The sequence below is a fragment of the Acanthopagrus latus genome, chromosome 17 (genome assembly GCF_904848185.1).
Source record: "Acanthopagrus latus isolate v.2019 chromosome 17, fAcaLat1.1, whole genome shotgun sequence".
Classification (NCBI taxonomy): domain Eukaryota; kingdom Metazoa; phylum Chordata; class Actinopteri; order Spariformes; family Sparidae; genus Acanthopagrus; species Acanthopagrus latus.
The window spans coordinates 2,042,645-2,064,662 of record NC_051055.1 but is presented as its reverse complement, the minus strand read 5'-3'; the positions used below and the strand labels follow the sequence as shown (position 1 = coordinate 2,064,662).

Here is a 22,018-nt window from a genome sequence, read left to right as displayed (position 1 = left end):
TGTCATTTTTTAACTAATTCATGGCTGCAGACCCACCATCTGTCACCGTGTGTGTGTTTGTGTGTGTGTGTGTGTGTGTGCGAGTGGAGGCGCCTCCAAGCGCACTTTCCCCATTTTCATCCTTACATACATACATACAGGTGAGTGAAGAGCGACCTTACAGCAGGTAAAGCAACAGTGGCTCAGTTCCAACACAGTATGACCATACTCAGCAGCAGTGCTGTAAGATAAACAGTGTCAAAGTAAACATTCAGTAAAAAGAAATGATGGTTTTATTTAAGGAAAATAGTCAACACTTATACAACTGATAGGACAGATGAAATTTACAGCCTGTCCGTCCACAGGGCAGAACAACACACACAGTGCATTAACACTATCTGAGGCCCAGTTTCTTCTTCTCTTTGTGTTTCTTGCGGACCACTTCCATGTTGCGGTCCTTCCACATGCTCTTCCTCAGTTTGATGGGACGACTGCCAACGTACTTCCCTGAATGAACACAAAGAGTGAGAGCAAGGAAGACTGTCACCAACTCGATGTCTATATCAAGGAGCATCCAAGTTTAAAATGGAACAAATTCACATTAGTGCCCACATTAGTGCGTACACATAAGTCCTTTAAATGGTGAGAGCACAGGCAGGTGAGAGAGTGTAGTGCATGTGTAGAGACTGACCGTTCATCTCCCTCATGGCTCTCACGTAGTCATTTGGATCCTTGAAGCTGACAAAGCCATAGCCTTTAGTCTTCCCTGTACGTTTGTCTCTCACCACCTGATGAGAACAACAAATCTTGTTTACAATGCTCTCTCTCTCTCTGGAATAAGGAAAAACATCAAACTGGAACTTTGCTACAGCTATCTGGGATCCGTCTGCTGAGAAGAGACACCTTCTGGACATATTTCAGAATCCTTCATTGTATAAACAAACGAGATGTCAGAGCTTAGGTTGTCATCAGGTCTGTTTCTCTCGTTTCCTCCTTGGGGCCGGTCTTGAGGTCCTCATAATACAATGGACTGGTGAGTAACATGCTCAGGGCACTAAGACACCTGTAGATCTCTGCTCTTTTTTAGTTTCATCACTCCCGTCACTTCCTTGAAGTGTTGCAGAAATCAGCAGTAAACTACCAACCTTGGCTTTGAGGAACGATGGGTATCTGCTGAAGGCTCTGGCCAGTATGTCATCATTGACCTCATTACCCAGGTCACCACAGAATATACGGAAGTCATCTGCAACAAGGACATTAAACAGGAAGCACACAAACATGATGAGAACACTGAGACTATTTGACCATTATCATGCAGCAGGTAAGCAATACACATCCATTAAAATCACTGATCAAGTGAAAGGCTGTTGTAGGGGATGAATAATTATCAGTGATTAGTATTGAAGAAGCATATCATAGTAAATGTTCCATAATCTTTATCCATCAGACCTCAGTGTTTCCTCCAGCTTCATATTGTTATTATTTTCACTAATACAGCCCTGACTTAGCATTCCCGAAGTCATTAAAAGTAATGAAAACAAAAGAGACTGACTGAAATGTTGGTATGCGCTGGAAAGGCAGAAATATTAATCAATGTATGGGAAACACTGAATGTTTAAGGCGTGGCGGTGCGCCACAGTCAGTTACAGGTAGAGGAAAGCCTGCAGCTGTGAGGCTGTTTGAACTGACGAGACAGTCCTCAAGTACCTGAATCCCACTCCAACAGGCTGGCATCCTCCCAGCTGGTCCCTGCTGCGGTGCGGATACACTTCTTCACCTTCTCCACCCGTGCCTTCTTTTTGTCCTCTGTAGCACTTTCCACAGGCTGAGAGACAGACAGACAGACAGACAGACAGACACACACACACACACACACACACACACACACACACACACACACACACACACACACACACAGCCTTTACTCATATTTAATTGATTGACAGTGTGTTGGACCCAAAAAACCTGCGCACAGCAAGGCACTGCAGGGGAAGAAGTCACGGTTGATTTTAAATCCGTAGGGACTGAGCGTCACTCCAAACCCTCGGGAGGCAACATCACAAACCACTCAATGAGAAGGAACGCTTTGTGGATACACATTCTTAAGTCTTTGGAGCCACATGAGCTAATGAGACATTAGACTGAAGTCCATTTTCATAGCGTGGGCTTGTATGTCTGACCCACATTGTTTCTCTGTTCCTGCTGTTAGTCAAGTCCCTCCTGGCGCAACCCCTCGCCTGCCCCTCCCTCATTAGTGCATGCATCATGGATTTCACATGGTAACCTTTTGTCTCCTGGTATTTTTTATAACTTTTCTAAGAATTACTTGGTCTCTTCAGAGCTTATAACTGCATCAACTACGTGTGAGCTTCTGACTTCCAACTGACGCTGTGTGTGACGTTCTAACTGAATTCTTTTCCACAAAATGAAAGTCAAGAAATACAAACTATAAATAACAAAAATAAATAACACTAAGATTTTCTTTGTATTAATGTTCAAGTGCAAACCATAATCAAAGGTGTACTCTCTCAATACTTGAAGTGCAAACAAAGACTGACCAAATTTTTCTACAAGCATGATCCAGAGCTGAGAGCTGGCTCCAGCTACACTGCCCAGCCAAGATATGGTCACCTTGAGCGCTTACCATGTCTCCTGAAGTTGAAAAGACGCGCTTACTTGGAGCAGAGGTAGCAGGGACGGAAAGGTTTGCCATCTTTTTTAGAGTTTCATGACTGCTGTGCGCTTAAAATGCATGCGACCCGACGGAGAAAATGGCCTCATATCAGCCGCAAGCAATGATCTATCATGATATTGTCACGTTTTAATATGTTTAATATAAGCCAACATTTTATTGAGACTGAACATGTCAATATGTATAAATAAACATACTCTACTTAAAAATAAATAAATATGTATTATGTATATTCATAAACTGTGTAAATGGTTGTCTGTTAGTTTGGAAATATTCTACATGAAGTTCTTTCTTTCTTTGTGTAGAAAACAATGCGTCTGTGTGTCCCAGTGATGGACGTGGTTATTTCAGTGCTTCCCACACATTCATTTATCTGTGGCGTTCCACCACAACATCAACATCGGCCTGCATTTTGATTTTCACGTTCTCACTCACTCAGCACCTGTCAGTGAACAGCATGACATTATAAACTCCGATACAGTGAATGGTGATATGGTTTTTAGTCCGCCGGTAAAACCAACGAAAGAGAGGAGGGGTACTAATTACCGTGTAATTACATCAGTCTCGAGTGTGCATGCTCTATGGCACCCAGCTGGACAGCCACTGCCACAATTAAAGTGTGATTCTGTTGGAAACACTGTATTTGTATATAGCGCATGAAGTGACACCAGATCACAGGCGGTCGCTCAGACGCAGGCTGATGTAGCTGTGAACTGACTGACTGAGAGCTGGACACTTGTAAATGGATTACTCAGGACAGATGTTGATACCAGATGTGAACTTAGCCCATGTATAAATCACCAGTGGTCACAGTTAACAAACATAATGCTGCTTTTCAATGTACCTCGGTGTGAGGGGGTTCAGGCTCAGGCATGCTGGGTCCAATGACAGTGCTGCTGTCTTCACTCTCCTTCTTGTCTAGTAGACCTGCTGCCATCACTGCTGCCTGCTGCTCTGCAACCCGAGCTGCCAGCTCCTCCTGAAACACACACACACACACACACACACACACGTACGTTGTCACTAGCATTCTGACATATAGATCCAAGAAACACAAGCAACACACATCTACCTCTCAGAACACAATGCTTGAAGCAGAGCACCTTACTTTATGAAATATCAGTCAAACATCAATCAAAATGCAGATACCATTCTTGCTTGTCTCTGAGCTCTGACATCATTTCTTTTGTGTCCAACAGGGGCAGGAGGAGCAGAGTACAGGGTCGGTGCTGCCTGGATGATTGACGGTGTTGCTTTGATTGTGGGCGGGGCTCCTTGTCTTGTGGGTGGGGCTGACACCATGGAGACCATATCAGGGACCTGAGAGAGCCACACCAACAGATGCAGAGATTCAGAATGTATGCCACAAGATTGCTCCCAAGCTAACTTAGTTATTTGTGTTCTGTATTAGTTTAGTGTGTTGCCCATTTTGTTCATCCCTCGGTGGTTTATTTGGTTTGCCTGAGCCAGTATTTAAGTTCCCTCTGTGTCTCATTTAGGGAGGTGTGTTGATTCACTTGCACCTTATTGTTTGCCAGTTTATTTGTAGTTATATTAAGTTGACCTCTTTTAGGGGCCCACATCTTGAGCTGAGTTGTAAGTTTGATTTTACTGTTTTTTGGGGGTAAAATAAAAACCCACCTTTTCTTTGAAATTGTTCCTGTGTGTGTTCTGTTCCTTACTGCTTGGTCCGTGACACCAGGCTTAAGCTACATTTGAGACAAAGAATGTTCCAGATGCTTCCTGTTCATTTCAGGATTCATTTCAAAGTTCTTGTGTTCAAATACAGAGCCATACACCTACCTGTATTTCTGTGCTGCTCAATCCTAATCTCCCTAAAGCGTCACACAGGTCCTCTGACCAGGGGTACTGGTTGTGCCCCGCTCTTGTCTGAAAACAAGCGGTGGCTCTGCTTTGGAACTGGTGGCTCCAACACTTTAAAATGCTCTTCCCATTGACCTATGCTATGCAGTCTCTGTTGTAAGAAATTTCCACACCTCTACAATTAATTAATTTATTAGATGCATTGCGATGCGGATGTGGAAGATTCTGCACCGAGACAGAACATAATCTGAGAGAGAATCAGTCTGCAGCTAATGTTGATTGTCGACTGTCCGCCTCAGCCCAACTTTGCCATCCAAGAGGTGTGCGGCAAAGTCAATAGATGCCTTATCTTGAAGCCGCTACGTGAAACCAATATTACTGTAGATCACAACAAAGGTGTAAGGCCCTGCAGATGGATACATGTTTGGTTTTGTAAAAACAGCTTGCAGCTTTTATTTTGTAGACTGCTGTAGTCGAGAATTGTTTTGCATTTGAATCATGGACAGCTGAATCGTAATGAAGTCATGAGGCCAGCGAAGATCCCCACCTCTAATGTGTTGTTGCCTTTAAAAAGCACATGAAGACTTGTTCATTCAAATGTGCTTTGTTTCACCTGCTCATATCTTGTGTTGTTATCTTGATGCTTTCATTTATTTTACTTTTTCCTCCATTTTGCAGTTTTTATGGTTTTGCTGTTTCATGTAGTTACGCACCTTGTGACAGTGCTCCGTGATATTACATATATTTTACTGTCTAACTTAAGGAGTAACTTAGTGGCTTTGCTGCAGTCAAATCAGAAACACTGTTGTTGACACTGTTGTGAGAAGTTAAATTTAAGTTATGGAAATTTGTTTTACTATACTGTTTACATGAACTGTAACAGCTGACAACATCAGTAAATATCAACACGTTCAACACCGAAAGCCATATCTTGCACACAGACCGATGTGGTGAAAAATCTCTCAGGTCTGGCGGCTCACCACCCCTGAGTGAGTGTCCTGCCCAACAGTGTCCGAATCTTTGAGCTCTCACCTGAGGAGCAGCAGCCATGTGCTGGATGGGCTGAGGAGCACCCTGAGGTGTCTGGCCCTGCATGGTAGGAGGGAGCATCATGGGAGGCGGTGGAGGAGGCCGGGGCAGAGGAGGCGCTATGGGAGGACCACGCATCATCTGCATCCTCTGACCAACTATCAGCACAGCATTAGGATATTGAAATACACACAAACACTGTTCTGTGAAGGAAATGCGGCGACTCGAGCATAACAGATATGAGCAGGTCATTTAATCGTCTAAATTCAAGCATGGCACAAACAAAACATTTATTATTGCCCATCAGTAATCTTAAAATCGTCTCAATATTTTGCACATGAACAAAATATTTTATTTTAATATATTTTTAGTATTTGGACATTAATACAATATGCTATAAATGTATCAATAACAATACCATACCAGGGTCAGATCTTCAAATTGATCTCACATTATATTGGATGGACTGGACTGAATTCTGATTTGATCTAAAACATTTGGTTAAAAGCCTGAAATATGGATTTAGATTTGGTTATCCAATCCAACCTTTCATCTGGCTACATGTGATAATTATAAATTGTAATGGTCTGCTGCGTATAATTAAGAGGGATCTACTGGTGAAGTTGCAAAATGCATCTATCTGAACACTCCTCCCCTTCAAAGTGTGGAGGGAAACCTGCAGTGGATGCTCAAAAAGTGAAAAGCCTTCTTCAGAGCAAGTGTTGGTGTGTTTTGGGCTCTGGTAGAAACATGACTGTACAACATGGTGGACCCACTCCCTCTGTAAATATAAAGTGCTCATCTAAGGTAACAAAAACACTGTTAGTCTCAGTTTCACATGCTTATACGCTGATGACAACACAGTTACAAATACTATCAATCAGATACTTTATTTATTATAGTACATCTCTGGCAATAGATGTACTATACACTGGTCTATGCTTCACTTTTCCAGTATAGCGTTACCCAAGATGCTTATTACATTCCAAACCGAATATCAAAAGTAATCTTACCAGGTCTCTGCAGGATATGGGGGACAAAGGTTGGTCTCATCATGGGAGGACGTACTGGAGGGACTGAGAAAGACACACAAGACACAGTGAGTGTTAATCAAACACGTAAAAGGGCACAGCATGACAGCAAATTGGAGTCTAGGCTGTGAGACGCCATAACATTTTCAGAAGTACCTGTGGAGCACTGTTAACTTTGGTTATTTTACCCACAAGGCCCACACTGACCCCCTCTCCCTGAGGAGAGAAGCAGGGAGAGAGACAGTGCCTGGCTGGGGGTGAGAGGTTACCCAGAATTAACCAGATGATGAAAATGTAGCACCAGGACAATACAGAGAGATTCACCATAGGCAAGAGACCCCCTATATAAGGTGGATCTACTGATGTGAATTCTTCCCATGCTGCTCTGTTTGTTGAAGAATCCAGTCTGTGATGTGGAAACATCAGACTACCATACAGTGATGCAAAGTAGATGTGTGTGCCCTGCCCATAGTTCAGTTTTAAAATCGCAGTGCAATAAGAAGTGCTCCTACATGTTGTGCAGCTGCTCCTTACATGTATAGTGAGGAGCACCAGTGCTACTGGTGGAAAAACTTATTCTAGAGCCCTGATCAGAGATGATGTCACAGCAGTTGCTCCTGGCTTCACTATGATGATCAGCTAAAGATTCCTACCTACATTGAAGGGGTACCAGCTGCATTGGAGAATGAAAAGAAGTATCTGGTACCAAAAGAACATCAAGTTGAGCTGAATACCGAGCCATATGACGCTGTGGAAACAGGCCATCTATTCATCTGTGCTGCATCAATATGCACATTACTATTCGTTGAAGTCTTTTTAAAATTCTCTATTTAAAAAAATTAGCCTGCCACATCTATTAAACAGATAATAAAACATACACAGTCAGACAGACAGACACTAACCTGGTCCAACAAAGGCCGATGGTGGAGGACCAACGAAACTTGCAGCTCTGGCTTCTAATGTCTGCTGGACCTAAGACAGAGGCAGACACACAGAATGTTACAAAGACAGATGGTGAGATAGACGGATAAATGCCGTGCACAAACAAGATGATTCTGTCATTTCAACACGTCCCCTGTCAGTAGAACTACTTTATTTGGCCTTTACACGCTTTCATGCCTCTACAGTATGCGGGCTACACATACAGTAGTCCCTAGACACTGGCAGAAGAGTACATACCTGTCTGTAGGTGTTAGTGCCTATGATGGGCCGCACTAGTGGAACCGCTGGAACAGGCAGAGCTACAGGCACTGCCTCCATAACTGATGGGCTCCCAGATACTGGTACTGGACCACCAAGAACCTCCTGCTCAAAACTACAGCAAGAGAGGAAGATAGTGAGGCTGACTGAGCTGGAATAAACAGGCTGTTAAACAACATATAACTAATCATCAAATTAAAAATGATGTGGAAAAGGAGAAGCTGAACATCAATTCCCTGAGAGGCTGGACAAGGAACGGAAGTGGATGATTCCATGTTGCCTGAGATTCATGCACACGATGCAGTGGAGCTGAAGCAGCCCACCTGCAGCAGGGCAGCCCATCTGTTGCACACACACGATGCACAGCCGATCAGTGGCCGAGCTGTCCTGCTGCAGTCTGAGTTTATCCAGACACCATGGCTGACAGAGTGTGCTGGTACTCCCAAACATCACTCCCTCACTTCCCACAATAAAGCCAGTAGACGACATCAGTAAGTGTTGTACTCACAGAGCCATCTCTGCCTCCATCTCCTTCAGACGATCCTCTCCTGACTTCAGCGCCATGCTACAAGTCATAAACACAGATCAGAGACCAGCCAAACGATTTGTCAATATAGCTTCATCACAGAACAATGTGTCACATTGTCAACAATGGTAAGTTATTTCATGTCATGTGTCATACTAGAGACACATGACATAAATAACTTCATTGCACAGGCCCCACGTTGTCCTTTAGTCTAAGAAGGCGTAACGTTAAAGCACAGGGCTCAACTTCTCTCACTGATTCACACTGAGAAGCAGATTTAAGACATATTGTAGTTTGAACTGGAGTGTCTACGTTGGATATTACTGCATCATATTTGAGATTATCTGCATGATCACGATAATGTGCACACTTACTTTAACCTACAAATTCGACGCCTTCGATATGCTGACTCGGTTAACCTAACGCTCAATTAACTGAGCTAGCATTAGCTAGAACATCAGAAGCGAGCTAATGTAGCAATTCAGCTATCTATAACGCTACTCTATGAACGAGTTCACCGCTGACGTTAACACTTACGTTACTGCTTTACAATCAGATAACTGACTTCTTTTCTATCCCTCGGTTTACTGCTCAGAAACATGGACGAGAGCTTCTTCTTCTTGTACGATTCCGGCAGTTTAGACGTTGTTTATGGACAAGAGCTAGCTAGCTAGCTAGTTAGCTAACGAGCAGCAATGTTCTTCTTCGTCTGTTTCTTCTTCTTCTTCTTCGTCTGTTTCTGTTTCTTCTTCTTCGTCTGTTTCTTCTTCTTCTTCTTCTGCTTCTGCTTCTTCTTCTACTAATAGAATTCCGGCAGGCTGTACGCAAAGGAGCGTAATGCTGCCCTCCACAGTCAAGACTCAACAGTTAATCTTAAATTCTCACGTACAGACCAATCGAATGAAGGAACTTTACAACTGCTTTTCCAATGAGATCGATATACTGTTCTGCTCCAAAAATGAACTTATGAGAGAAAACTGATAGACCAACATCTGAAAGTTCTTTGAACAACTGCTGCCTTTTATATTCGTTGCATACAAACATAATATGTTGCACAGTTTCTAGGTTTCCACATTCACACAGACCAGGCCACTCTTCCTGCCACTGATGTTCCAGTTTCTCTTTACATCTGCTATTACATTCACTTTTCCCCAGGGGGACAGTCAACTCTACAGTTTCCTTTGACAAAGCTACCTTTGCCAAGGAATCAGAGATTTCGTTTCCCTCCACTCCTGAATGCCCAGGTGCCCACAGAAAACATACACAGTATCCCAATCTTTCAGTTCTAAATAAGCAAGATAAAATGTTCCAGATCACATCAGCATGGGCTCTTGATGTCCCCTCCTTTAGAGCCACCAAAGCAGCAGCTGAGTTAAAACAGATATTACTTTTGGGGGGCTTGTTTTCCTCAACCCAATTGAGTGCCCATAAAATTGCCAGCACCTCTACAGAGAAAACTGACATGTGATCTGATGTACGGACACTCTATCTTGTTCTACTGTGCTTCTTCTTCTTCTTCTTTAGTTAGGCAGACTAGACACAGCTATGGCTGCCCCCACTGTTTGTTATTAAGACCTATATCAAATCCTTTTGTACAGTCCTGTTTTGTGAAGATAGTCCACCAATTTTGTTTTAACCCAAGACTCCAGATTTAGAAGCATTCACATTTTAAAAACAGTTTCCCCATCTGCTCCAAGTTTCCTTAAAAGAGTCCTTCTTTGACTGGAATATATTTTGCCCTGGAATCGTACATGTTTTACAGTCTCACTATCTCCACATTCACATTTGCCATCAGGATGCTTACCGATCAGAGCCAGCCCACTCCTCAGCCCACAGTGTCCCAGCCCCAATCTTGAGATTACTACAGTCTTTTCTACTACACCTAAAAGTGCACTTGTCTTTACTTATGTGACACATGGCCACAAATTGATTGTATGATTGTATTTTATGTGTTTTGTATGGAAAAACTAGACAGATTCATGGTGTTTTCTATTGATTGCAACAGAGTGTACATCTCTCACTCCACCACAAGGGGGAGTATCTCCTCTAGTGAGCGCTTGTTGTGATGCGCAGCGTCAGGTTGACATTCCTCAGACAGCTAACAGTCCACTGTGTGGAGCGCGACTGATGACTCCTGTCTCTTCCTTTCCTGTGAAAACAGGTGTATCTTCTGCAAACAGGTCACTTGTCTTGAGGCCTGTAACACTTTCCTGCACTGAAAAGTATGCCCTTCCCTTCCTTTCCGTCTCCCAAATGTTTTTGCACTCTTTCCTCTTCTTTGACATCTCATCTGCCTCCTCATTCCCTTTCACACCCATATGTGCTGGAACCCAAAGAAACCCCACCTCATACCCTACCTTGTGAATTCTGAACAAAGACTGTAAAATGTCTACAACTACATCAGGTCTGGACTTGGATTTAGTTTCTTTTATTGCAGTTAAAGTTACTGCTGAATCACTGCATATGATTTAATTTCCCTGTTTATTGTCCTCAACCCATCCTAATAACCACAGATGTGCCACCATTTCTGCTGTGAAGACTGACATTATCTGAAACTCTGTATCCTTTTTTATAACTGACTTCAGGTATGCTAATACCAACTGCCACTTTCCCACTCTCATGATCCTTTGACCCATCTGTATGAATTTGTAGGTGGTCTCCACATTTTAGTTGCTGCCAGACTTTTATCTCCTTTACTACAGCCTCTGACACCCTTGATTTGCTCTTATTCAACAACTTTAGGTCAATAATGGGACCTGAAACTTCAAATCGTATGCTCTTAATGGACACCTAGCTTCTATTACACCTTTTATAATGTTTTAAATATCAGCTTGTTCTTCTTTTATTCATTTCAGCACTGAGCATTTTCAGGAACCTCATTTGAACTTTCAGCTTTGGAAATACAGTTACCTCCAAGGTTTTCGCGTGACACGTGTTCATCACTTACCTCCTTAAACAGCAGTGTGTTGCAATGCATTTTAGTTTTGTGATTTATTTCAGGCAATTCATTTGACATTTCTACATATTCATCGAGTCTGTTAGAATCACCTCCCCTGTCAGCAATCACACTGTATTCTCACAGGAAATACATTTTTTGACACCCTCCTCTGGCAAGAGGCTGAGGTCCATCAGGATCAAAACCTCCTGCCACATGAACAGTTTCTTTCCTTCTTCAGTTGGGATCCTTAACAGGTCCCGGGACCCCCACTGACAGTGACCTGTGCACTCTTGCACTCAATCCCATCACCGCCCTTGAATCTCTGCATTACAATAATGCCGAATTTTTGTAATTTTTATCAATCCTTTATTTTTTTATCTCTTTTTTTGTCATTCCTGTACAGCTCTTTCATCTTTATTTATCCATCATCCCACACTTACGTCTCTGTTCCTTTATATTGTTTATACTGTCCATATAATATTCACTGTTTGTTTATTGTCTTCAGTGCATGCACCTTATTCACTAAGACAAATTCCTTATTGGTGCAAAATCCTTCGTCAGTAATAAATCTGCTTCTGATTCTGATTTTCCAGTTAATATGATCGCACTTCGTTCTCAGAAATCTTATTCAGTGTGAATATATCTGTTGCTCAAATCTTTATTATCACTATTCCAATTACAATTTTTTTTTTGGTATCTTTCAACTCCTGCATGCTTTTGTCAACAGACAACAATCAAATATCAAAATCTTCACCTTTTTTAGGAATCCTGTGCTTTATTTAACTTCTTAACACCAACTGTACTTTTTAAAATATTACGCTTTTTTCAAAAACATTTTGACAATAAATGGGAGGCATGTGATCGCAAGGTTGGCAGTTTGAATCCTTTTGATCCGTTTTAAATAACTTTGTAATGGGGGACTTTCACTGTGATTTATAGGAAAATTATGTCTGTACCCAAACTGGAGGGAGATACTGAAATGTTGCAAAGACAGGGACTTTTAATTATTTACCGTATCTAGCCTATCTAAACACTTTATGACCCACTTCAGTAATAACACTTAACAGTGACTGTAACCACATGCTCGTAAATATAGGTGCTGTATCTTAGGCAACTACCTGAGAACCTTCATCAGCAACATGCTCGTAGCTCTGTCACATAAGGGGGAGACTCATTCACCCCCATCCTCCACTCTCACTGTTCAGCATAGATGCTCCCAATAACTCAAAATGTATATTGAAAGTGTTGTTTGTACAAAATACACCGAATTCGACACTACACTTTGTTTGGTCCTTGGCGACAAACTCTCCAAGTACAAAGTAGCTCAACTCAAATGAACGGCTGTCCAGATATGTGATCCACAGTCAGACAGACCTCCACCAAACAACTGAGGTAGCTGGGGACGAGTTTTAAAACGTGAAAAACAAAAACACAAGACAGCAGCTTGATCCAAGCTGCAAAATCCAAGTCTTCAATATCCTGAAAAGATTAGAAAAAATGTTACATACACCCTGAATACAAGGTCATGTCTTTGCACCAACTTCACACAGGATACTGTAGGTTTAGCAGCTACAGTGAAGATTTTAGATTTTAAAAATGGGGTAATTGGCGTCTTACGTCACACAACTTCAAATCAGCAAGGGTGGTGGGTAGTTATTGACGGAATTTTCATTTTTGGATGAACTTTTTCTTTAAATCCTAAAATGTAATGACTGAGGTTATGGGAACCTTTGTTTTGCCCCCAAAGAAGGGCAGGTCCCCACAATGTGTGTGTAAACAGATTTATGTCCCCATAACATAATCAAGTAATGTGTCCACACACACACACACACACACACACACACACACACACAGTACTTGTCCATTATTATAACAACGTTTTTCTTTAATAAAAAAAATAAAATCATCATTAATTTCTGCTGGTCAAGATAGGAATAAAAAGCTGTGAGATGATTACATAATGGTTAGAACACTTTACATACTATGTGCTAATGACATTGATTTGATTTTGATTTGACTTAATTTGACATCAGACTAGTTCCTAATGGCACTTCAGTGTCTGTTTTAGTGAGGCTACTAAACTGCTATTCAACCAATGGCACAATGAAGCAAAGTCATATATTTCTGGAGAATACAGTCTGTAGGTCATCCAGTCAACACACACATATCTACACTATGTACACATTTCACATACAGGGTCTACAAAGCAAATTGTTCAGTGTTCAACTTGATACTAGCACAGTAGGTGTATTACTGGTACTTACAAGTTTTGCTACCAGCAATGAAAACTTCCTTCTTCCAGATTTTTCAATGCCTGACACTTTTAGAAAATCTCCATGGCAGTGGTGGCACATGCATATGGAGTGGCCGGTAGTGGCTTCAAACTTTGCCAGACTTTGGCTTTATGGTGCATCTGGTGCCCTTGTCTCAAAGTCTGTGAGTTTGTTGAATGTGTTTTCAGTTAAATGTGTGAAATAAGGTGTGTGGTTCCACTGAACCTATTTGGCTGAACATATTTACACGTTTTGTTCTCCAAAATAAAATCCATCATTAAATGTCCCACAGTTTAATCAGAAAGCTTTGTGTGTTAAAAACAGTTAGCGGTTGCTAACGAGCGTCTAAATGAGACTACAGAGGTTGTCGGGGACATTAAACGTCCTCACTGTGAACACGGAGACTCATCTACTCACTAGTTCGTCTTTACAGGCCCACTTTAGTTACACACTATTTTAACTCTGACTTTACAATGTGTACATTGATCAGCTTACAGAAAACCTGTATGTAATTGTGTAGTAAGACTCTGTGGTGGTGACATTTAGGTCATGTGACTGCGATGCCGTCTGTTTGTAGCCTAACATTAGCTTCTTACTGCTACACACTTAATTAGCTTCAAACATCTGAGTCGTGTTCATCTGTGGAGATTATCTAAATGAACAGAGCATGTTAGTGTCATAAACTTGTGTTTGACACACAGATTATTTTCTGCAATAATCCAAAATCCAATTCAATAATCCCACAGAGGGAACTAGAGCCATGCTGACTTCAGGGTTAGCTATGAATATACATAATTGCTACAACACCCTTTTAGGGTGGACCAGGTGGACCAATTGGGCAGTGGCAGCCCAGTGGTTACAATAGTGGAATGAGGGCTGCCAGTTCAATTCCCTGGCCAGATTGCACAAAAATCTGGCAAAATGAGATCAGAACCTGCCATTGTGCTCTCAGGCCACTCCATTTTAGAGCTGTATGTCTGTGTATGGGGGGGTTTAGATTGGTTAAACGCAGATTTTTTTTTCCATGGAGAATATAAAGTGACATTCTATTTTAATTCATAAAGAACAATTGGAGGCAGTGAAACTGGGAGGTTGAGTAGCAGCATTCATTTTCCATATTTGCTGCTACTCTATGGTTTGAGCCAGTACGGGACAGATTTAATTACCCTAAAATAAAAAACAATCCTTCATTTAAATGTTAGCACACTCAAGTCTTCACTGGATGAGCTTAGTTCTCACATAAAATTAAAAACCTTATAGAGACCATATCCAATCTCACCATAGTCAACATTTACACATATAGACAGTATTCTTTAGAGGAAAAGAAACAACTTTGAAATCACATCGACTAACCGTAAAATAAAATAAAAAACTTCAGAATCAGAATCAAAGCCATGACATCACTTTTCATGGGATGAGCTCAGTTCAGGTCAAGTGACACTGATCACAATATTTTCAAAACTAAAAGGTGGTCTTTGGGTAAACATTATATCCTAGGAAAGGTGGTGGTGTGGTTTCCATCAGTGCAGAACAATAGTAATCAACAATTGGTGCGGAGATCTTGGGGGTGGAGCTTTGGGCAGAGGTCTGGCTGACACAAATCATTCTTCTCAGACTGCCCTCACTTAATCAGCTGAACTAGAGTTTAGCAAATGGACTGGCAAAATTCACGAGCAGGCCTACAGTGCATCTACTCCCTCTGACATCACTGACCCATCTGTGCCCATAGCCACCGAACGGCTTGCAAATGACAATGCCTCAATAAAGGAAATGGGAAATCAGAGACTGCTGACTTTTACAGAGACCCGTCTCTGCCTTAATCAAGCTGTTCATTTTATGAGGGGACTGTGCACTTTAATTTCATTATGAAACCCTGTATTGTGTGATGACAAATGAATTACCTTGTCCCCTTAACATTTCTGAAACCAGGGATGAACAAGTGTTACTTGATGATAATCCCATTGTGTATTGTGAAAATCATTTGAACTTTACCTAGAACTAGCTAGAGCCATGATAAGAGAATATCAAACATAACTTCAGAGATGTTCTCAGTGTATAAGATATGAGAGAAATACTAACATACTCACTGTATCTCATACATATCTACATATATTCATCATATTATGACCATTAAGTAAACTAACATCATACAAAATACAGAATCACAATTACATTTGTTTGGCAGTTTAACAAAGTATTTACTCATAATGTTCCACAGTTAACCATGGAGCTGCTCTCTGAGACAGAGTGAGGAATTCTCCAGACTTTATGTGGACTTTAATACTGAAAGAGATTATATAATAATATATTCTGTTATAGTTGAAGTAGTAATAGTAGTAATAGTAGTACCAATAGTAGAAAGGTATAATTCAATCTTTTGTAATTCTTGCTGCAACGGGGAATTGCTCACTCAGCTTCTTTTACAAGAGTAACAACTCAAAAATCCTTCCATTAACTGGAAATTACGTGGAAGTGAAGCAAAAGAAGACTAGTGATCATGTGCCACTGTCCCTCATGTAGTCAATGATAAGTGAAGTAGTGTTGCAACTAGAGGACAGAGATTGGGGGTGTCTTGGAAGGCCGGTGATGGTGGGAGGTTAGTCCTCATCAGCGTCTGGTCACTAAGTAGACACAGTGCTGACAGTACGCTGCCTCTTCAGATGGTTTCCACGTTTCCTCTTCTGGCAGTAGACATACAGAGCTGTGAGGGGCACACAGCTGACTGATGACACCAGTAGCAGCCCGATGAAGATTTGACCAAAGAGAGGATACTCCGTCACCACTGTCTTACCCTGAAGAGACAACAAGTTCAGTTAACACCTGTCTCCACTCTTATTAGTCAGGCATTTTAGCAGAATATCAAACAGTCATTCATCTAGGTGCAACTCTCGTGCCATCACTGAGCAAGGGCCTGTCTACTCTAGTGGAGCTGCTCAGTGGCTGCAGCTCAGACTGTGGTTGTGGCGGACAGCCTCCAGGTTATGTGTAGGGTTAGGATTTAACATCAGCGTTTTTGGATGGAAATCGTGACTGGTTTTGAAGGAGGATTTTTGGTAAGTAACTGTTGTCCCCTCCTTCCATAGTTTATTCCGTTTTCAGATCAGTGTAGAATTTTGCTGCTTGTTTTTTCCTCCTTGGGGAGTGATTTTCTGTTTCAGTTCTGTGTTTCTTTTTGTTTCTCTTGTTCATTCCTCTGTCTGTACAGACGAGGCAAGAGTTTCATAGCCTTGGTTTTTCACTCATTCTGAATAAGATACAAGTGAAATTCAGAATAAAAGCCTGTCGAACCCGTTCTCTGACTGCATTTGAGCCCTAATTTTGCAAAGGCCTGACAGTGATCCTTTGTCTGCCTGCTCATCACTGTGTCCAAGACCATTCTTTTATTTCAAAAGATCTAGGCTGTTTGACTGTTCTATAGAGGTTATTTGAACTTTTTTTAAAAAACCAATCAAAAAATAGTGTAATAAGTAATGTATTACTCTAAGCAGAAAGTAATATTGTAATGTAATATATTAATTTGATGAAGGTAACTAGGTAACTAACTAATATGTTATGTAAAATATGGATTTTGAAAGTAACTTGCCCAACACTGCTGATTAATGACAGAATGTTCCACAACAACTTGTTTAATGTCTTAAATGTTTTTGAATAAACACGTCATTACACAGCAGTGTAGTGACATTTGTTTCTGTCTGGGCGCCTTTCTGCCGGGGTGTGCATGGGGTCATTCTGGGCCTCATATAGACAGATGTTAACATTTTTTAAACTGGGGATTCGTGAGCAGAGTAAAACAGAGACAAAGGGCTGTAGTGTTCACTTTAGCTGTAAAGGTAGAACAACTTCAGCAGCCAGAGATAGGGGACTTTGACTGTTTTTCCAGAGGACTGAAAAAGAGCTTCACCACATGGTGCAATATGACAATCACCTGCAGCTCAATATGAGGTTATCGTGGACCACTGCAGTACGTTTATGAGGTAACTGAGAAAAACAAAAAGCAGTTTTATTTTATCCTTACTGAACACCAGAGGCGGTGCTTCAGTGTTTATGCCAACAAAGTCACCTGTGGCCCCCGATGATACCAGCTAGACTCTATCTTACGGTGACATCAGAGGATCTGTTCTTTTTTATCTTCTAGCTTTGCAGGTAGACGCTTGTCAGTGAGCTCTAGCTGAACTAAACGCATACTTCACTGCTGCTTTGTCGCTGGTAGCCTAGTGACAACATTGTTGAAACTACAAGCTGCGAGCCCTCCAAGGGCTGCGATGAGCTGAGATGGGAGGTTTGTTGTGGTTTGCCGTGGACATCCAGTCGGATCACCATCGGTTCGTCTCTACAACTGGCTGAGTACCAGACACAGTGATACGTTTCCTTTGAGTATTTCTTTCTTTTGATAAATAAGGTTGGTGAAGGTGTTGTACTCACTCCCTCTCCCGACATTTGTGCTATTAGTTACGGGCACTAGCGGTTAGCATTTCCTGCTTGACCTAGCGTCTGTGTAACCGGTACACCGTTGGTTGTACCCGTTTTCAGTTGCAGTTTTATGTGTTGGTGAAGCCAGTGTACTCGCTCCCTCTCCCGACATTTGTGCTATTATTTGCCGGCATTAGCGGCTAGAGTTGTCTGCTTGATCTATTGTCTGTGTAATCGGTACACCGTTGGTTGTATCCGTTTTCCATTGTAGTTTTATATGTTGGTGAAGCCAGTGTACTCGCTCCCTCTCCTGACATCTGTTATATCTGTGAGGAATTTCTCCAACTTGTACCCGCCTTTCGTCGTAGTTTCCGTGTTGGTGAAGGCAGTGTGTGCGATCCCGCTCCCATCATAGGTGCATATTACTACTTTATGTAACAGCTGCTTCCTGGGCTGTGCTTGCTTTGTTTTTGGCAGTTTTTATCACTGTTTTCACTCAGCCTACTTTAGTTTGTATTTTGCGGAACCTGCGGTTGTGCCTGTTTGGTTTGTTTTTTGCGCAGCAAGCTGACCCTTGCTGGTGAAGGCAGTGCTCTCACTCCCACTCCCAGCATAGGTGGATGCTTTTGCCCTTGCAGTTAGCAGACATGTTAGCCACTAAGGCTAACTGTGTTTGTTGTGTGACACCTGTTGGTGAAGGCAGTGCGTTCGCTCCCTCTCCCAGCATCTGTTGCCTTTCCCAGTTTGTTTGTATTTGAGCCAGTTGTCACCATGCTTGGTGACCACTCTTGCTTGGCCTGTCTGGCTTCTTTGCAGCCCGAAGATTGTCTTGATATGTCTTCTCTGTGCCTTGGCCTTGAACACCTGAGGGAGGGGCTTTCGGAGGATCCATGCATGAACTGTAGATTCATGCCCCGGGCGGTGCGAGTTGCCAGACTGGCTGAGGTTGAACACCTGCTGGTCCATGTTCCGGAGCTGGACCAGTTGACCCCAGCCCAGCGATTGCCTCCAGCACAGCCTAGCTGATCTAAACGTCAGGCTGCTGAGGCTGCGGGCGCCTTCTCCAGGAAGAGGGTCAAGGAGTCTAAACTGGCCTCCACGGTGGACCAGTTGACTGCGGAGCTAAATCGAATGAAGTCCCTCTTCCTAGCCATCCAGTCTGAGACTGGTGTAGTGGATGTGGGTGCTCCTGCTCCCCCTGCCGCCATGTTCAAACCAGAGGAGGATGTGCTCTCCGTGGCGGCTTCAGCCACCGAGTTTGCTGACTATGGGGTGGACGTGGTCCCCCAGGATTCTGCCTCCCACACCTCTGGGATGAGCTCCTGCCGGTGCTGGGTCCGAGGATAACTCCATGGATGCCATCATTCGTATGGCCCTGGCCTCCCTGCAGTTGGATATTCCGCAAGCTCAGCTGGCTCCCACCAGTGCTTTCTTCAGGCGTGGTCCAGCCCCTGCCACCTTTACTGTGCCTCCATCAGATGAATACCTGAGGGAGTTGCATGCAGCCAAGTTCGGCTTGGCCCACATGCCAGCAGTTAAGCCGGCTATAGCGGCTCTCATTGTTTTGCATGATGAGGCTCTGAGGCCGGATGCCAGGTGTCCGCGCCCCCAATGTCAGGCTGCAGATGACCTGCTTTCTAAGGCCTATGATGCAGCAGCAGCATGCATGGGATGCATTGGCAATTCTCTGTCTCATCTGATGCTTGCTCTCTCAGCATCCCTGCAGGAAGCTATGCTGGAAACTTCTGTCCACAGTTTTGGTGATGTGTCTGCAAGCATTTGCTTTGATGTCTAGGGAACTGGGGTGCAATGGTTCTGAATGATGGCCAGCTTTTTTTTTCCTGCGGAAACATCATGATGTAACACTGAAGTTGACCTTTGACCTTCTGGATATGAAATGCCATCATTTCATTATTTTATCTTATATTCTGATAATCTGAGAGGTCAGAGTGACCTTTGACCTTCAAAGTCAAATCAGTTCATACTCGAGTGAACGTCTGGACAAAATCTGAAGACAATACCTTAAGGTGTTGAGATACTGTGTAACAGGAATGGGATGCATGTACATACGTGGCCACACTAAGTGCAGGCATTCTGGTTGTCTGTCCATTTGAACAAATGACTTGAAAACATGCTGCCTTTTGTGCTCCACCCAGATCAGCTCTAAGAATGTCACACTACTGCTGCTTGTTGTCTTGCAATGAGCCGAGACTACTAAAAAGCAGCTGACTACAGAAGTCAGTAACGGAAAAGAAAAAAGCCCAAGCTTACCAGCTCTTTGTCCCATGCTTGGTAAGTGGGTGTCCCTCCCCTGATGTAGTTGACAATGTAGGTTATGAAGAGGAAGATGAGGAGAAGGGGACTAGTAATTGTCCACATTATCTTCCAGTACCAGTTGGGACGATGACCAAGCATATCCTCTATGTCTTTTTCAAACCTAAAATAAGAAGAAAATGTATTAAAATCAGATTTTGTTAGTACACTTTAGGAGATTATTGTTCGTCATATATGCTTCACAAATGTGGGACTAGTCACCACAACTGAGGGCACACAAATGTTTGGGCAAATATTTACAGCAAAGTACACAGAAATGAGAGCAGTTACTGAGGGGGGATGCATAGTGCGTAAGTAATGAGTAGAGAATGAATCGGAAATTACTTGATAGTTAATAAACCGTTAATTAATTCCTCAATTACAGTAATTCGAGGACTATATTGTAGATGATGATGAGTTATTGGAGAGCAGACTGAGAGATAGTATTAAAAAAAACAATAGGTAACAATTAGTTCATCAGTATCTGTGAACCAACATGCTGACCACTGTCTTCATGAGTGCTTCTTGATTAACTATCATCCATCTGCTGAGTGGCACAAACTAGTGATAGCTTGTGCCACTACTCATAACATACTAATCCAATTACTCTTTTTGTGTATTTTCAGCTAACTAAGACTAACTAATGATAATTAGTAATTAATGAGTCTACATTGGGTAACTACTACTACTACTAAGCACTACTAATGATGTTTCAATTGAAGGTACACAAAGAGTAACTAAATGTTCAGTAATTAGTAACTAATGAGTCTACATTGGGTAACTACTCAATGATGTTTAACTTTACTTGAAGGTACACAATAGGTAACTAAATATTCAGTAACTAGTGAGTCATCACACGTTCATGACACTCAGCAGCTGGTTGATCAAGAACAACTCATGAAGAAAGTGTTGCGAAAGTACGTTGATTCACAGATATTTATGAACTAATCATTACCTGCTGATTCACTAATATATCACCTCTTCAAATAAATCATCATTACCTTCTATAAATTCTTGAAATCACAGTTACTCAGAATTAAATAGTAAATATACTTGCATTTCTATAGCATTTTTCCAGTCTGCTGACCACTTGAAGCACTTGCAACACATTCACTCCAGCTCTCTTACCAGCTCTACCTCCTGAGCTATAGACACCCAAAATGGCCCATTAATAATCATTATCTATCTACAACTGAGCAACTACTCACATTTGTGTGTACCTTACTGTAAACAAAAACTGTGTCACATCATTGTGGGGACTACCACAGACACACAAACCTTCTGATTCCATAGATGTAACTGACAGTTATGACCTCGATGAGGACGACGAACAGCAGAGAGAACGTGGCTGCATAGTCGTTGAATATGGTAAACCAGTAATTGCCTGCCGTGGTGGTGAAGCCCAGGCCGACCAGCATACAGAACAAACACACTACACCTGCAAGCGAAGCACAGCACCCACTCAATTTCTAACTCCTTTTCATATAATTTTATAACTTCTTAAGAATAAGTTTTGAATACATTATGCAAAAAGATCTGAAAGTGGCCAAAGTGGCTTATTCTCATGACATGTCATTCAGTTTGAAACTGGCTACCTCATACTTCTAAAAGGAAAAGTTTTAAAAAAAATATCATTTCACTATTAGTAGCCTACTTCTCCTTGAACTGGCACCTTATTGTGGTGGAGGGGTTTGAGCACCTGAATGATCCTAGGAGCTATGTTTTCCGGGGCCTATTGCCCCTGGTAGGGTCTCCCAAGGCAAACAGGTCCTAGGTGACGGGTCAGACTAAGATCAGTTCAAA

General features: G+C 42.2%; 2 protein-coding genes across 5 annotated transcripts in view; both read right to left on the bottom strand.

Annotated features, from left to right (window-relative positions):
- Positions 1-249: 249 nt before the first annotated feature.
- rbm42 (RNA binding motif protein 42) lies at positions 250-9,059 on the bottom strand. 3 transcript variants are annotated; one of them, XM_037074800.1, is made up of 12 exons: positions 8,847-9,059; positions 8,264-8,320; positions 7,735-7,870; positions 7,458-7,527; positions 6,538-6,600; positions 5,528-5,682; positions 3,821-3,991; positions 3,516-3,650; positions 1,687-1,804; positions 1,125-1,222; positions 671-767; positions 250-486 (listed from the first exon to the last, which is right to left on the bottom strand). In XM_037074800.1, the coding sequence occupies exons 2-12, from the start codon at positions 8,317-8,319 to the stop codon at positions 374-376; spliced, it is 1,212 nt and encodes a 403-aa protein (XP_036930695.1). In that variant the 5' UTR covers position 8,320; positions 8,847-9,059; the 3' UTR covers positions 250-373. The 3 variants fall into 3 exon arrangements, with proteins under 3 accessions (XP_036930695.1, XP_036930692.1, XP_036930693.1); XM_037074797.1 differs by having other exon boundaries at positions 8,819-9,058; XM_037074798.1 differs by lacking the exon at positions 8,847-9,059 and adding an exon at positions 8,656-8,812.
- A 4,027-nt stretch (positions 9,060-13,086) lies between these two features.
- The window catches only part of LOC119006212 (sodium- and chloride-dependent transporter XTRP3-like), a 32,332-nt gene continuing 23,400 nt past the window's right edge, over positions 13,087-22,018 (bottom strand). For both annotated transcript variants that reach the window (XM_037074692.1, XM_037074694.1), the window contains exons 9-11: positions 21,494-21,653; positions 20,174-20,339; positions 13,087-16,284 (exon numbers count right to left, since the gene is read on the bottom strand). In XM_037074692.1, coding sequence (XP_036930587.1) covers positions 16,114-16,284; positions 20,174-20,339; positions 21,494-21,653 — 497 coding nt within the window. In that variant the 3' untranslated portion in view covers positions 13,087-16,113. The remainder of the gene's footprint in view (positions 16,285-20,173; positions 20,340-21,493; positions 21,654-22,018) is intronic.

Excerpts from the sequence above, each read along its gene's own strand:
- rbm42 (XM_037074800.1), bottom strand. The coding sequence starts at position 8,319 with ATGGCGCTGAAGTCAGGAGAGGATCGTCTGAAGGAGATGGAGGCAGAG. Across the intron at positions 7,528-7,734 it reads GCACTAACACCTACAGACAG|GTCCAGCAGACATTAGAAGC; the intron begins GTATGTACTCTT and ends CCTCTGTCTTAG. Across the intron at positions 487-670 it reads AGCCATGAGGGAGATGAACG|GGAAGTACGTTGGCAGTCGT; the intron begins GTCAGTCTCTAC and ends GTGTTCATTCAG.